Source organism: Cupressus sempervirens, chromosome 2 (assembly GCF_028749045.1).
Source record: "Cupressus sempervirens isolate cs-2001-9-10 chromosome 2, ASM2874904v1, whole genome shotgun sequence".
NCBI lineage: Eukaryota > Viridiplantae > Streptophyta > Pinopsida > Cupressales > Cupressaceae > Cupressus > Cupressus sempervirens.
In genome coordinates, this window is record NC_143119.1 from 399188117 (window position 1) to 399200388 (window position 12272).

The 12272-nt window shown below is 36.4% G+C and overlaps 1 protein-coding gene across 1 annotated transcript in view; it reads left to right on the forward strand.

Annotated features, from left to right (window-relative positions):
• LOC149572821 (clathrin adaptor complexes medium subunit family protein) overlaps positions 1 to 12272 on the forward strand; it is a 116801-nt gene that overhangs the window by 73430 nt on the left and 31099 nt on the right. Inside the window, exon 6 of the mRNA XM_089813898.1 lies at positions 8173 to 8229. Coding sequence (XP_089670024.1) covers positions 8173 to 8229 — 57 coding nt within the window. The remainder of the gene's footprint in view (positions 1 to 8172; positions 8230 to 12272) is intronic.

Genomic DNA, 12272 nt, shown 5'->3' on the forward strand with positions numbered 1-12272 from the left:
TTGGAGACTTGAAAATCACCACCAAGTCTACCTAAGACCATTGAAGTGCATCTAAGACCACTACTACCGCTTCTTAAACAAAAGGAGGGGGTCCCCATATGCAATGGGGCGAGGGTAAAAACCTCACAACACATTGCATCCATAAATTTGTATCGAACTTAAGTGTTTAATGTATTAGATCTGCCTGGTGCAATAATAAATAATAATACATGTGATCTGCCTATATGCAAATTTTAGATAGTGATGCATTTGATCTACCTATATAAAATCAATCTTGTCAAATGTATTACTAGGTACTGAATACCAACGATCTGTAATACACATTATAAGTTATTGACTGTAATAGGATTAATACTCTTTTTACGTGTTTACATATATGCATATATGTATTCTCAATTCTGTAATCAATCATGTATGAGTTGGAGGAAGTAAGGTAGGGATATTGTTAATATGTAATTGGTAAAATACGTGCTTGTTATTAACAAAGACTGAGAGGTCAATATATACAAAAGAATTGAATGACGTTTCTTTAGGAAACGATCGTAAAGAATAGAAACATTCTATTCCAACTTAATGAAAGCTAACAAATAACTACAGACTAACTAATATTAAAAACATTCTAATATTTACAATAGATTACAAATAGATAACCATTAACTAATAATAGAAATTATCTATTATTGTAATATTATCTATTATTGTAATACCCTCCCTTAATGGTTAATTTATCCACAACACCAAGCTGTCCTCTGAATTTAACAAACTTATCACGATCAAGAGGCTTGGTGAATGTGTGCAGTATGATTCGTGGTAGGAACATACTGCAAGTCTATTATCGTGTCTTCAACCAGCTCTCGTATGTAGTGATAGTGAACATCTACATGCTTGATTCGTTCATGGAAGACTTTTTTTATTCTAATTTGAGAACACCTTTGTTATCAACAAACAAAGTGGTCAGTCGTGCTGGTGACATCTACATATCCCCAAGCATCCGACAAAGCCAAACAGCTTCACATCTCGCCTTAAAATTCCCTCTGTATTCAACTTCTATGGAGGAGAGAGAAATTGCCTGTTGCTTCTTACTGGTCCATGTGACGACACCAGATCCCAAACTCAACACATATACAGAAGTTGACTTTTTATCGTCAATAGAGCTTGCCCACTCTGAATTTGTGAACCCACCGAGTTTAGGATTATAACTTTGAGAGTAAGTGATGCAGAGGTACACCTTTTAAAATATCTTTTTTGGGATTAATATTCAAGAGGCTTCAACTTTGGGCTTTTACACATCAATTAAGGAACTTTTACCCACTTAATCATCTAGGACAAAATATAAACTCTTCAAAAAACTATTAAATAAGCTCCTTGTGTGGTGGTTGCTAGTCTGTCTTTTGGTGTATCCAAGACAGTTCCTCCTGTGGTTCCTTCTCTGGGTGCCAATATTCAGTCTCGGGTTTCTGCTGTCTCTTCCTCTTCTATGACCTTTTCCTTGGCTTCGGGGGTTATAGGTTCTGGTTGTGATGGTGATGATCTTCAGTGGTAGAAGGCTGCTAGTTTGGTGGAGGATGGATGTACTACAGTAAAAGGAAAAAAGGGAAAGCCATCTATTCCCTCTTTTGATATGGCACTACGGTCAAATAAGAAGGGTTCAAAAGGGAAAGTTTGAAGTGGTTGGCCTTTCTCCTGGCTTTTTCTAGTTGTCCCTTGGCTCTTTTGGCTTATTGTTCTTTGTAGTGTGTTTCACCATGGGATTTCAAGAGCCCGGTTAAAACCTGTTTTTGTGGCTGTAGTGTTTTTATCAGTGTTACGGGACTTGCCAAGTCATGCCAGGACTCTGCGAGTCCGAGGCAGAGTCCATGTTTCCGAGGCAATCTGCCTCTGGACTTGGACTCGGCCGAGTCCTGGCAGAGTCCACATGGACTCGCCGAGTCCAAGGACTCTGCCGAGTCCTGGGCGAGTCCAGAGCCCAGGACTCTTTTTTTAAAATTTTTTAAAAAAATTTAAAAGATAGAGATTTCCGGAAGATGTTTTTTACAATGTATATGAATTCTGAAAATGATGTGGCATGTCAAGAATCTATTAAGGATTGAATCTTGAATCTTAAATCTTCAACTTTATATTATGTTATTCAATTTTTTCCTTCAAAAGTTCGTTATTATACTTGTATGATTTTTCGAGTCCTTGCCGAGTCCTGGCCGAGTCCGAGTCCGAGTCGGATTTTGAATTTCCGAGTCAGAGGCGAGTCCGAGTCCCATAACACTGGTTTTTATATGTTACCACCTTGGTCTTCTTTTGCTTGGTGACATGTCTCACCTTGAATTTCAGGTTACAGTTGCCCGTTCAAAACCTGTTTGTGTGGCTGATGAGTACTGTGTTATCTGTGATGCCACTCTGGTCACTATGTCTTGTTCCGTGACCTGTTTCTCCTTAGGTCTGTTGTTTTGTTTGGTTTGGGCTTCATTGAAAATTTCTAGATTTGTAAAGGGTTTCAGAGTCCCTCCAAAACCTGTTTTTCTTATCAAAAACTTTCACAAATGAAGAGATAAAACCAATTCATTTTATGAGAGAGTATATATATTAGTTAAATACGTTTTCCAAAGTTATAGCTCAAAATGATAACCATAATCAAAGTTATTACCCTTCTTCCAATTGCGTACATCAAGTTCAAACCAGTTTGCACTCAAATGCTTTTAAATTCGTCAAATCACAATGAAATTCGACCAAACCAAAACCAAAATAAAGCTAACTAAAATACCTTTATGAAAATTTAAATTTCAGGTTTGTAGCTTTTCATATGAATTTGTACTAATAGAAACAACAATTGAGTTTGTGGAAAATTATACAAAAAATTAACATAAAACTTGCGAAACAAAACTTCCTCTCATTTCTATTCTCCAACCATTTAAATGTATAAATTACGAGCATTACATGATATTTTAATGTCTTTTCAATTCCTTTAACCTACTGTCTACCTCCTAATGACTCTTGACCTTCCTCTTTACATCAACTTTACATATTGTCAACTTTTTATGACAATATTTTAATAAACTTTTGCATTTTCCGATAAATGACCTTTCAACTCTATAAAACCCCTACTAACATATCAAAATAGACTTTATATGACATTTGATGACATTTTACTCTTCCATGGGTTTATTTTCATAATTTTACCATTCTAGACAACTTGGGCAATCTATTACAAATGGCTTTATTTAGCTTTACATATTGATTCGAATGGACTCAAAATACATTTAGAAGATAAAGTATGTCATCCTCACGCATCCTCTTTTTGTTCCTTTTTGATAGGTGCTACTACACCAGTAAAGAAGTCCAAAATCTGTAGTGCCCTTCACATAACGAAGCACACACTTTGCTGCCATCCAATGATCAGCCTTAGGAGCTGTCATAAAATGTGAGATGTAGCTAGCTGTGAAGCTGATATGAGGTCTAGTAGTAGAGAGATAGATGAGGCTGCCTTCTAGTTGCCTATATGTAGTATCATCAACGGGAGGAGAATTAGATTTGGTTGATAACTTGAGACCTTTGTCTATGGGTGTAGATGCAAGCTTGCAATCTTGCATACGAAATTTGTTTAACAAAACCCTAGCATATTTGGATTGAGAGATGAATATACCAGAAGATTGCTACCAAACCTCAACAATTGGGCAATAGTGCATGCGTCCAAGGTCAGTCATATCAAAAGACTGGCATAAATTTTGTTTGATTCCCTGAATCAAAGATGCCAAAGTATCAATGATGATCAAATCATTCATGTAAATAACCGAAAGGATGATACACACACACACACACACACACACACACACACACACCTCTAGAAGCCTTGATCACTGAGGTACTTATCAATTTTGATATACCATGCCCGACGGGCCTGCTTCAAGCCATGGAGAGCTTTCACTAATCTGAGAACCTGATGTTCTTTACTGGCAACCTTGAAACTAGGAGGTTGCGTGATGTAGACCTCTTGGTGGAGATCATCATTTAGGAAAGCACTCTTGACATCCATTTGATGGACCTTCTAGCCAAACTGTGTTGTCATGGCTAGGACTAATTTGACTGTGCTTATCTTTGCAGTAGGAGCAAAGGTCTTTTTATAATCAATACCCTGACGTTGTGAAATTTTTTTACAACTAAATGAGCTTTGTACTTATCCAAAGTACCATCAAATTTATATTTGATTTTGTAAACCCCTTTGTAGCCAATGAGTTTCTTCCCTGGTGGAAGATCAGAAAGGACCTAGGTGTTATTCTTTGGCAGGCTCTAGCGTTAAGATATCATGGCCTATTCCCACTCTGGAATTCCTTTAGCCTCGGAATATGTTTGAGGTTCAAACACACTATGAATTTTGGCCATGAGAGAAAAGTTATCAGACTCTGTAGGTTTGCTCATTTTTCGAGCAGTTCTCCCATCAATGAGCTCATCATCACGAAGATTAGCAAGTGTCTTAGCCCACCACTTAGGCCGAAGAGGAGAATGACCAACATGAGTATGGGGAGATGCTCTATGATTAGGTTTCTCATTAGAGGAATCTGGATCAAACTCAGGTGAGACATCTATGAGTCTGGGTGATCCTGCAGGAGAAGCTGAAGGTGTCTATACAGGGATCACTGGTATAACTAGAGTTGCAGGAGCTATTGGAGTCCTTCCATCAGGTGGACCTAATGGAAGTCTAACTCCCAAATCATGAGCCTTCATAGGTTGGTTTGCTGGATCGAGAACATGAGAAATATGCATGAATGGTCCTTGTTGCTCATCAAAGACTACATCACGATTGTATTGGAGACGAGATGTCTTAGTGTCAATCAAGGGGTAGGCTTTTTGAAGACTACTATATCTAGCAAGAATGAGTTTTTGACTCTTGACATCCTACTTGGTGAGAGACGCATTAGTGATCCAAATAAAAGCAATAGAGCCAAAAACCTTCAGGTGATTGATTCTAGGCTTGCGATCTGACCAGGTCTCTTCTAGAGTCTTACCTTTGACCGCTACTGTGGGTGACCGGTTCAAAAGATAAAATGCAGTGTTAACTGCTTATGTCGAGAACTTCTTTGGAACATGTTTATGTTTTAGCATGGATTGAGCCATTTCGGTGATTGTTTTGTTCCGACGTAACTACATTGTTTTGTTGTGGTGTGTGGGATGTGGTTAATTGGCACCTAATGCCATGAGTATCATTGAAGTTAGAGAAGTCATTAGAACAAAATTCCCCCCATTGTCTAATCTAAGAGTATTAATAGATTTCCTAGATGCTTTTTCAACTAATGTCTAAACTTTTGAAATACGATAAGTGCAACTGATTTCTTTTTAAGAAAGTATATCCACATTTTTCTATTGAAATCATCAATGAACAACAAAAAATAGCTAAACCCAAGAATATTAGCAACTATAGGGCCAAAGATATCGGCATGAACAAGCTGAAATACCTGAGAAGCTTGCCATGAATCACCACTGGTGAAAGGTGTGCAATGTTGCTTCCCAGCCTAGCATGCATCACAAACTACATGTTGCTGAGTTTGAATCTCTGGCAAACCGAAGACAAGCTCTTCCCAACCAAGCTGTGAGAGATAATGCACATTTAAGTACCCATACCACTAATGCCAAAGTGTGCTAACAGAAGACCGTTGAGAAGCCATAGCTAAGTCCCGAGAATCACCTGAATCAGCAAGTCAGAAAAGACCATCATCCTCAAGACCCACTACAACAATAGAGTGAGTTGCCCTATCACTAATGGTGCACTGATGTGAACTGAAGGTGACATCCAATTGTGGAGAGTGTTACAGCAACTGATTGACTGAGAGTAGTTATAGCTCCATCGTTGGAACGTAGTACATATCGAGGAAAATGAGATTCCTCCCAGCAGACTAAATTTGAATGTTGCCTTTGTTGACAACGATATACTCTTCTCCGCCACCAAAAATAATAGAATTTGAATAAGGTTGGTAGTCAGTGACCCAGTCCTTGCGGGGGATGAAATGACGAGAGACATCTGAATCAATGTATCAAGTAGACGACTTCACATGATCAACAGACCTTTTAGCCATGAAGGTGTAAAAGGTAGATTCCGTCTACTTAGTGTGCTCTACACAGTTCGCTTTTGGCTGCGAACCCGATTGCTTAGATTGGGCAACTAAGCATTTTTGACATTCAACCTTCATGTGACCAAAGTTGTGGCAATAGTTGCATTGAACGTTCTTCTTCCTAGAGCCTTCTGAAGCTAGTGCGAGGACTTTTGCTACGAGTTGCCTTTATCATTCTGAAAGGATTAGCAACAAAGGCTTGCTATGTGGAGGTGGAGTTGGAACTACTACCAAAGTGTTGCTTCCATTGCTCTTACTAAAGCAAAATTGTGCATAGATCTGTGAATTTCAGATCAACACCAGAAGAGGTGATCTTGAGAGTCTTAATAAAATGCTCGCAGGACTTGTGTAAACTTCGGAGAGTGATAACCATAATGTCCTCTTCATCTTCTGATCAATGGCAAACAACTGATAACGAATTTCTTGAATTCTATTCAGGTGAGCCTAGAGTGGTGTTCGTCCATGATAATTGAAAACATAGTGTAATTAAAAAAGAAAGCTCTACTTTTGTCAAAAGTCTCATGAAGATTCTTGAAATGCGCCCATATCTTGGTAGTGGCCTTGCCGGATGGAATCTGAGAGAGCTGATCATTAGATATGGATAATTTGAGAAGCATCACCACTTCCCGATTATTCAGATCCCATGTATCCTGATCAGTACCAAGGGCAGTCGATGTTGTGTAACACTCAGAATAATATGATCAGTATTCTGATATTCAAAAATTGCTATTATTTGCTACTTCCAAGTCTCATAATTTCGACCATTGAATTTTGAATTGCTCTCAAGCAAAAAATTAGTTAGAGATGCCATAGCATGTTTTTCAATGAAAAAGCGTGAAAATCTGCAAAGGCACGTACTTCAAGACAAAAAATGGAAGACGCAGAAAATTTGAAGGGGTACCTAGAAGAGAGCTCAAAAAACCCAGAAAGAATATGTTGTCGGTTTCTAGATCTGCTAGATCAAAAATTGAGACACAAAAATTGAGGCACCCAAATAGTTGAGATCTCGAAAAACCCACCAAAAATCTGTAGATTTTTTTGATTTGGTACAAAAATTAGGGTTTTGAACAAAAACAGTCCTGCTGCAAAAAAAACCACAAAAAATGGTGGAAATGTGCATAAAAAGCAGACGACAATTGTAGAAAAATGGCCGTAAGAGGCAGATATCACAGAAAATGATTTCGAAAAATATTGGTTTGATAATTTCAAATAAGAAATTATAATATTTTTCAAAAAAATTCAAAGAATTAGCTCTGATACCATATTACGATGTAATTGGTAAAATACTTGCTTTTTATTAACAGAGACCGAGAGGTCAATATATTCAAAAGAATTGAACAATGTTTCCTTAGGAAACGATCATAAATAATAGAAACATTGTATTCTAGCTAAAAGAAAGCTATAAACTAACTAATATTAGAAACTTTCTAATATTTACAATTGCTTACAGATAGATAACCATTAACTAATAATAGAAGTTATCTATTATCGTAATAGAGATGTGGTTTACCGGTTCCTTCGAACTAAGTATGCCATCTCAAGGAACATAGCTGGATGCTTGTTCCTTTTGTGGGCCGAGAGGCAATCTGATTACCCCAAGGGATTGAATTGGTGTTGGACACTCCTGCTGCTTTTGGGATGCCAAGGGATAAAACTGCTCATAGTTGGACTTTTCTGGACTTTTCTATTATTGGATTTTGTTATTAATGTGAACCCAGGTGAAACTCAAATGTGAGGACATTATACACTGCTGCACTAAATTTTCTTTTTGATGTTTTCACAATCAATTCTACATTCTGCTAAGAGCTGCAGTTGGATAACTTTATGCTTATTAAACAAATTACATACATAGTAGTTTAAGTCCTAAGATTCTGTATGGTCTATGTACTTGAATTAGTCATTGGTATGACTGAGCAAATTACACATCAATACAAGAGATTTCTTTTATTTGTTTGGTATTCTTTAATTTGATGTCATTTGTTTGATCAAGAACTTAGTGTGATTCCTGCACATAGTACTTTTTTAATATGTGGGAATGCTAACCCTATTTTTTGTGTGTAAATTATGCATATTACAGGTGTCGTTTAAGCTTCTTGGGGGTACTATGTCAGGAATGTCTGTTGATCCAAAAGCTGTATGCCCATCTTCTTTTCTAATCTAGTTTATTTAGATTTTCTTTTACTATATTTCTTTTTGTTTAACTCATCTTCTCTGGCTCAATTATCTAATAGCTGATTTGAAAACATATCACTTTCAGACACTATTATATTATTGGTCTTAACATTGGAAAAACTGATTCATCGGCTTTATATATAATGTTTTCGTGCTTTTTTTGTAGTGTTTTGGCAATATACAATTGATGCAGTTGGCCCTAGAAGTCATGCATGTGAAAGATTGGTCGTCCACAAAATGTGTTACATTACCCAAAGAAATTGGAACAATTTATGTACATTTTATGATATATGCATTGACAGTGTTGACTTTTAGTGCTTGTAAATGTAATTTAGCATTGGTTTTTGTAGAAAAATTGAACTAGCATATGAATGTTACTGTCAGTTAATTGTGTTTTAGGAGGGGGATGGCTATGTGTTTCTGTCATGATGATTTTTTTCCTGGATTTAGGAAGATGGGATGATAAATATAATATGTATTTTTAATTAAAAAAATATGGAATTCTAATGGTGATTATATTTTCAAAATTCAACATTTTGGTAGAGCTGCAAGCCCAAGAGTATGAAAATTGAAACATTTGTACCGGTAACTTATGAACTGTGAATCAAACAAAATTAGAAACTTAGAAGTTTGCTGTATAATTGGTTTGAGAGTATATATATATATGTCAAAATGTAAGTTCAGCCATAGTGATAGACCAAAGTAGTCCGTATACAACATAGTAATTAGACTTTGACTTGAGTTGGACTCAGCAAGCTGATTTTGGATTTGAACTCGAACTCACTGCCTAGTCTCAGCAAATTGAAAATCCCAAGAAATTCAATTATTTTTGCAGAGTTTAAAACTTGTTTGATATACCCTTCAATAAAAAATTGTTGAAGACATGCTAACTTCATCTAATCCAATCTAATTTGATCACATACACATACACTTTGGTAAAATAAGTATAAACACAAATTATAGCTAAAGGAAATAAAACAGTTAGATATATAAATATTATCAATTGTATACAAAAATCATGGAATATGATTTATATGACACCAAAGCTTTCAAACAAATATCAAAACAAAAGCTAGAAGTCTATGGCTCAATGAAGACTCAGTGACACACACTGACATCCAAAGTGTATGCTTGTGATCTATCCTCCTCTGCCATAGCTACTACCTTAGCTTCTTTATTCACTTGGTCAACCCAATTGAGGTCTTTATCAATAAAGATAGGATCCACAGCCTTAGTAATCGAATCGGATTGTGGATCGACCTCCTCTAGCATTATGGGGGATAAGTCAATGCCCAAAATTTGTTTTTGGTGAAGACAGTTTCTAGGATTATGAACATAAATTAGATTGTTCAACCTTTGCATGGACAATCAATTACACTTCTTGGAGTTTATGTGCTCAAATATACTCCAAGTGTGCTCACAATACAAAATGTTGCATGGTTGACACAACATTCAAACTACTACCCTCAGAAGATTTGGTATCTTAGTACCAAATCTTTCCCACCATCAATTTGAGATAACAAAAAGACCTTTAAATTTTAATATAATAATATTAAAGTGGAAAAGTTTTTATTTTAAATCCAAATGATGCTAAATAGATTTTTACCTAGATACAATGATGACCAAGTTGCGTTGCACGTACCACGAGAAAATATATCTCCTTGTGCAAGTCTAAAAATCTGATCCTTGTGGACTGTCTGTGCTTAAACACTACATTAAGGCATCATCTGCTCTATGACTGTAGAGCTCATTCAAGATCTCCTCATCTTCCTTGAAATCAGAGCGGAATTGGAATGCCAGTTTGAGGAAATAAGCTGTTGAATAGCTTGTCATTGATCTTGAAGGTTGATGATCAAGGTTGTATAAATTCTGAAGGATCGCTCAAAGTAATAGAGAACTGGAATCAACTGCTTGGTTGTTTTCTTGAGTTGTTTGTGCTACGTGGTTCTGTGCTTGAGCTGCTTTGTTACTTGGTTGTTTGTTGAGCTACTTGGTCACTTGGTTGAGCTTCTTGAGATACTTGGATGCGTGCTTCAGTGGCTTGTTTGTGTGGTTGAGCTACCTAGTTGTGTGCTTGAATTGCGTGGTTGTGGCTTCAGCTGGTTGCTTGTCCACTTCACCTGCTTGCTGGCTTGTCTTGCTAGGTTAGATTGCCAAGTCAACAATTAATGAAAATATTCATCAGCTAAGCCTTCGTTCATGGAATCGTTTTCAATGAAACAGTTTGCATATTGTGTTCGAGGTGTATTTTTGGTTTGAGTAGTTATGAATTGATGATAATTTGAGGTATGGTTTAATTATTGATGGGCTGTAATTTTTTTTTTGCACAATATTCGTGTTCCATTTCTATTTGTAGAAAAAGGCAAGCATAATTAGTGAAAGTTTATTGTGTTGGCTTGATAAGGGTGATTGTGTGTAGAGGAATTATCTTTGCCGATTTGTGTAAGTGTGGGTGTTGGAAATGATGAAGTTTTGTATCTAATATAGTAGTTGAATATGATGGTATCGTGCTCTAAATAAAATAATGAAGACATTTATTGGAGAAAAAGTTGGGCAGGGATAAAGTTTGACAAGAGGAATACGTGAGGATATTCGTAATTGATCGGATGTTGGTGTGAGCACGAGACATAACTAAGGAGAGTTTGAAAATTGCATATATTTTTATAGTGACTTGTTTTTGTGTGGGAGCTGATTGAAGAAGACGAGGTATAAAAAAGGGGTTTCATATGAGGTTGTGGATTGAGTTGAGCATTGTTAGCCATGTTTTTGACAACAGATTCTAATCATAGGCTAGTGTTGTGAGGTTTTCACACCATCGCCCCAAAATTTTTAGGGAACCCCTTTTTCGGGCAAGCTTTGGCAATTTTCGTGGGTGTTGAGAATTTTTTGGTTGCCTTAGCGAAATTTGGAGTTGTCTAGAGGTTTTCAAATTGGCAATTTTACACCTTGGACATCTTGGTCTCTAGGAGGGATTTGGCTTGTTTTCACCAGGTGCTAAATTTGATTTCCAGAACATGTAATTTTGTCCTTAGGCCAAACAAAATTCAAACAACATTTTCTTCGATGGTTAAAATGATCTTTGGCAGAATAAAATTTGCAAATTTTGGATTTAGATGAATTTTTGAAAATTTGATATAATTGTATAAGCTTGAGCATTTTCAAAATGAATTTTAGATTTAGTCTTTTTGGAAATTTTGAAATTTTTCGATGAAAATAAATTTTGATAGTGAAATTGAATTTGGAGTTTGAATTTTGATTGCTAGGAAAAGGATTTATTTTGTTAAAAAATTGAAATTGGATTAAATTGCAAAATCTCATTAATTTGGTTGAAATTTTGCCTAGAGGATTTTAGAAATGTTAAAGGAAATTGGTAATTTAGAATTAAAAATTGATTTTGGCTTGCTAGATTCAGTTTTAATGATATTTTAATTGCCAAAATGTTGTTAAATGAAAATTTTGACATCTCCTAGGCTTACCTTATTTCTATTTTGCAATTCTGGGTCAAACTGGCAATTAAATGGGCCAATTTTGCTATAGGGCTTAGTTATCTTCATGTTTAATTTAAAATTGGGCCATCTTTGAGTGTTGAACTTGAATTTTGTTTCCCTCTAGGCAAGGCGGTCCACTTTGGAGATCAACAAGAGGATATAAGAAGGGTCTTCCCCCCTCTTATTTCCTCATTCATTTCCACTTCCTTTGCTAGAGGTTGAGCGATTTTCTTCCAAAGGGGCGAATTTGTCCTTGGCAGTGATTTTTTGGATGTCTAATTTTTTCTCGTTGGCAGCGATTTTTTCCTTGGAGATGGGTGATTTTTGCCCTAAGGCGAATTTGGAGGAGAAGGTCTGATTATTGCAAGATTGACATCGATTTTGGGGTCAGATTTTCCTCCTAGGGCAGCGATTTTTCTCCAGCTATGGCAATTTTATTTGGAGAGGTAAGGTGATTTGAGATTTGATTTTTGGCAAGTGTGGGTGATTTTAGAGGGTTGAGATTCTGATTTGGAGC